Here is a 5,478-nt window from a genome sequence, read left to right as displayed (position 1 = left end):
ACAAAATTAAATGTACTTGATATAAAATATGGTTCAACTAAAATGTATCAAGATGCAAGGAGTTTGTAGCATAAAATACTACCTTAAAAATGAAATATAATCAAAAATTTGAATGAACTTAATACAAATACAAATCAATTTAATACAAATACAAATCAACTCAAATGTATCATGATACAAAAAGTGTGTATCGTAGGATACTACCTCATAAATGAAATATAGTCAAAAAGTTAAATATACTTTATACAAAATACATATCAACTAAAATGTATTTAGATACAAGGAGCGTAACATTAAATGTACTTTATAAAATACAAATCAACTAAAATGTATCCCTATACAAGGAGCGGGTAACGTAAAATGCTACATCGAAAATGAGATATAACTAAAAAGTTAAATATATTTGATACAAAATGCATATCAACTAAAATTTATCCAGATATAAGGAGCGTGTAACGTAAAATGCTAATTTGAAAATGAGATATAACGAAAAAGTTAAACTTACTTTATACAAAATACATATCAACTAAAATATGTCCAGATACAAAAAACGGCTAAAAGTGAAAAAATTAAATGTACTTAATACAAAATATAGATAAATTACTATGTATCCAGATACAAGAAACATGTAATAGCGAAAAAGTTAAATGTACTAGATACAAAATATAGATAAACTAAAATGTTTATAGATACAAGGAATGTGTTGCGTGTAGCGTAAAATACTACGCCGAGAATGGGATATACTTAAAACATTAAATCTACTTGATACAAAATACATATCAATTAACATGTATCCAAATACAAAGTGTGTGTAACATAAGAAATAGATATAACCAAAACCTTAAAGGTACTTGATACAAATTACAAATCAAGTAAAATGTAATCTGATACAAGAAACGCGTAGCGTAAAATACTACATCGAGAATGAGATAAAACCCAAAAGTTGAATGTACTTGATATAAAATACATATGAACTAAACTGTATCTAGATACAAGAAACGTGTAGCAATGGAAAAGTTAAATGTAATTGATACGAAATACATATAAACTAAAATGTATCCAGATGCAAGAAATGTATAGCGTGTAGCGTAAAATACTACCTTGGAAATGAGATATACCTTAAATGTTAAATATACTTTATATAAAATATGTTTTTATACAAAATACATATCTGTTAAAATATGTCCAGATACAAAAAACGTGTAAAAGCGGAAAAAGTTAAATGTACCTGATACAGAATATAGATAAATTAAAATGTATCCAGATTCAAGAAATGTGTAATAGCGAAAAAAGTTAAATGTACTTGATACAAAATATAGATCAATTAAAATGTATCTAGTTACAAGAAATGTGTAGCGTAAAATACTACACCGAAAATGAGATATACTTAAAACATTGAATATAATTGATACAAAATACATATCAACTAACATGTATCCAAATACAAAGTGTGTGTAGCGTAAAATATTACATCGGGAATTAGATATAACAAAAACGTTAAATGTACTTGATACAAACTACAAATCAAGTAAAATGTAACTCGTTATAAGAAACGCATAGCGTATAAATACTACATCGAGAATGAGATATAACCAAAAAATTAAATGTACTTGATATAAAATACGTATGAATTAAAATGTATCTACATACAAGAAATGTGTAGCAACAGAAAAGTTAAACATATTTGATATGAAATATATATCAACTAAAAGTATTCATATACAAAGAACGTATAGCGTGTACCTTAAAATACTACCTAAAAATGAGATATACCTTAAATATTAAATATACTTTATATAAAATATGATGAAATACATTTGACTAAGATATTTTTTGTTTTTTTTATATTTTATTTAGGGGAAGTATTCATCATTGTCCTTTCTTTCCTCAAATTTCCTGATAGAATTGCCACACTCAATCACAATGCAATGTAGACTAAGCAAATACAAAAATCAACAAACAAACTATAAGAAATGTAAATTTAATCTCTCTCATCTTATTGCCATGGCTTATGTACACAAGAAATAAAGAGAAAAAACAAAGATAGAGAAGAGAAGAAGAATTCTAAAAGGTTCTGATAAAATTAGGACCAATGCCATTACAATGCTATATGACAGGATCCAAATAACTTAGAACAACAAAGACATAAACCATCTAAGTTGAAATAAACCTTCACTTATCACATAACAAAGATGGCCATGCCCTTTTCCAATATTTTACAAACATCATCTTAATCAAATCATAATAATACTCATACTATTACTCTATCCCCATAACCTTAACCTTAATACTCTAACTCTAACAAAGTAGAGGTTTTTTTTCTTCATACTTAACAAACTACAAAAGATAAAATTCAAATATAAAAAGACAATTAAACTCTCTTGAACAACACATGAAAAGTCACAGCGGCAGAATCAGCAGCGGACAGACAGACGGAGGGAAATCAGAGGTGGAGGTCGGTGGCCCGGATCTCTTCATTATTCTTGTAGAACATCGGAGCAGGCAAATTGAGATCAATATTTCGAGGCTGCTTCCGAACTGCTGATGAATAAATGATAACACAATCTTCATCGTCATCAGCATCCACCACAGAAGAAGAGGAATCACAATCACTGTGATAACCTTCGCCACCACCAGCAACAACAACCGGTCTAGGATTAACCGGTGCAAACACAGGAACTCTAGAAGAAGAACCCACCATAGGCCCACTGAAAGACTCCACGGTGCTACTCATCCCGCTCGAAGTCGGATAATTGAAATAAACCATGTTGTCCGCTAGGGCGGCAAGCACGGGTTGTCTCGCCCTACGGTTAACCGGAGGTGGAGGAGGAAGAGGATGCAAAGCCGCAAGAACCTCAGGAGGGATAGGGAAATTGGTCTTCGCCTTTGCCCCACGGAAGGAGATAGCAGCTGTGTCGTAAGCCCGGGCCGCTTGAATTGCAGTATCAAAAGTGCCCAACCAGACACGGGCTTTCTTCCACGGATCTCTTATCTCCGCCGCGTATCGGCCCCATGGCCGCTTCCGAACGCCGCGGTAGCGGATTTCCGGCACCTCAGCAGGATTCGGGTTGGGAACCGGGGTTCGATCTACACGGCCTTTCACTCGAGCCATCGATGCTGTCACAGAAAAAAACTGAAAGAAAAAAAAAGTTTAGTTATTTTTTGTTTTGAGAAATGAAAATGAATAACTCTTCGAAAACAAAAAAACAACGCCCCTGAAACAACGATTTTTAATCTGACAAAAAAAATTAGACATTTTATTTTTCTTACACTTATTTTACGAGAGAGAGAGAGAGAGAGAGAGAGAGAGAGAGAGAGAGAGAGAAGGATTAGTTTTGGGGACCCATATGGTCTTGGTTGATTTGATTTCAACCTGTACGGATGACTTATATAGCCGCTGCTCTTGGGTCTTTCCATATTTGAGAGAAGGGTAAAATTGGTATTGCAATTTATTTAATTAGGTATTTTGAATAACTTTTCCTATTTTTCGGATTTTTTATATTATAAAAAATAAAAAAAAGATAACGTTCATTTTTTTTGGTAATAAAAATGATATACCTTATTTAAATAATTAAAGTTTTTTAATTCGGTCAAAGTTAAATGAATTATTATAGACAATATAGGAAAACTATTCTCATAAAAGTATAAAAAATTAAAATTACCAAAAAGTATATTTATTGAAAAAACTATTTAAGTTAAAAAATAAAAAATAAAAATAATTTAATGCTTATATACCAATTATGAAAAAGTATTTGTAAATTACCTTTTAATGAAAATAATAAATAAATTATTTTAAAACTAATTTCCATGGTCGGTGGTATTTTTTCTAATAAAATTATTATTAAATAATTTAAATAAAGTAAAAAATTTGAAAAAAATAGTAAATATATTTTATTACCATTTTTTGACAGATTTTTTATATTACCATAAAACTAATTGTATTGATAAGCATTTTACAACTATTATACAATAAATTATGTTTTGGACTGGGCCTACATTTGGCCCAATCGGACTAAGGCCCAAATCTCCATCAACCCATTACAACGTTCCCCCTCGGCTCATGACTAAAGTGCCCGTCAAGCATCCCTTCTCGAGCATAAGCAGATGGTTCTCAACCGAGTTTCATAGGACTTCAGTTGGGCAGGATAGGGCCCCGAGCAACACCACCTGCCCGACCGCCTAGAAAGTGCTCTCTACGATTGCCCGTCCACCTCTTTAGCCGAGGACCCTCATTCTCATAGGGTTGCTTCATTCCCAATTCTCCAGATTGGGCGGAGTTCACACGCTCCCTAAAAGACCGCGTATGTAACACCCCAAATCTACCCCGCAATTAACAAGAATATTAGAGTACAAAATTTCAAGCAATTAGAACATAACGATTTGGAGCGTCACATTTTAAACAACAAACATCGCATACATATATCCTTCTCAATCACTTAGATACATAGCACACGTGTAGGAGAACAATATCGAAATCATTAGTCATTGCCATCAAATCAAGTACATGCATCGCAGCGGAAAATCACAAGTCAACAACCATACAACTCATAATGTCAAGGCCAAACACGGCACAATACATCTAACAAGTCTTAGCATAACATAAGGACAAAGTTCAACAAGGATAAACGCAAGAAATAAGACGTAAACAAGTAATCCAACGTTCCCCGAGTGCTACGTATCAGAGCATTGACACACACCGACTCGAGCTATAGGTACACGACTACTCCGCGTCATTACCTGCACGTTACCAACGGAGGGCAACATTCAAACAGAAGGGGTGAGATATCATTCATTATAAAGAAGCGTATGATAATATTCAAAGCGGAGAAATAATCATACATCGATCACCACTTCTCAACATATATCACTTACTCATATTCACATCATTCACAACAATAACATCAATCCCAATTAAGGCATACATAGGAATTTAGCACATATGCTCAACAAAACAACCATCAAATTGACAAAAGATAACATTCATGTTATGCACAAACAATTATTCAAATACTACTCAAAACACGACTTTACTTATGCAACTCAAACAATGCAAATGCATGTGGTACCATTGGAGTAAAACTCCCGTCTCAAACAATTGCCATTGGGCCGTCTCAAACATTCGCCACAAGGGCCGTCTCAAACAATTGCCACTAGGGTCGTCTCAAACAATGCAATGAATGTGACTCAATGATGCACATTCGCAATCACACTTAACGACATAATCGACTCAAACAATATAATATACGTATACGACATGATCAACTTAAACGACATAATCAATTCCGGATATCCAATGTCAACAAAATCCAATTCAAGGAGATTACAAAAGTTTACAAAGATATACTAAGCATATTCAATAGAAATACATCAATTAGGACTTCACGCAGGTCCAAACGACACTTAAAAAGGAGTTACGGTTCAAAAGATACAGCATTTCAAAGTTTAGAAAAAGTTCTGCAAAACAGGGTTCGCGGCGCC

At 33.1% G+C, this 5,478-nt stretch overlaps 1 protein-coding gene across 1 annotated transcript; it reads right to left on the bottom strand.

Moving 5' to 3' along the window:
* Positions 1-2,159: 2,159 nt before the first annotated feature.
* LOC131617912 (ethylene-responsive transcription factor 3-like) lies at positions 2,160-3,127 on the bottom strand. The gene has a single exon (XM_058889179.1). It carries the CDS (start codon positions 3,110-3,112, stop codon positions 2,444-2,446), a length of 669 nt encoding a protein of 222 aa, XP_058745162.1. The 5' UTR covers positions 3,113-3,127; the 3' UTR covers positions 2,160-2,443.
* Between the last annotated feature and the right edge of the window lie 2,351 nt (positions 3,128-5,478).

Source organism: Vicia villosa, linkage group LG7 (assembly GCF_029867415.1).
Source record: "Vicia villosa cultivar HV-30 ecotype Madison, WI linkage group LG7, Vvil1.0, whole genome shotgun sequence".
NCBI classification, from domain to species: Eukaryota; Viridiplantae; Streptophyta; class Magnoliopsida; order Fabales; family Fabaceae; genus Vicia; species Vicia villosa.
This window is presented reverse-complemented; position numbering and strand designations above follow the sequence as displayed.

Coding starts and splice junctions, on each gene's coding strand:
- LOC131617912 (XM_058889179.1), bottom strand. CDS start 3,112: ATGGCTCGAGTGAAAGGCCGTGTAGATCGAACCCCGGTTCCCAACCCG.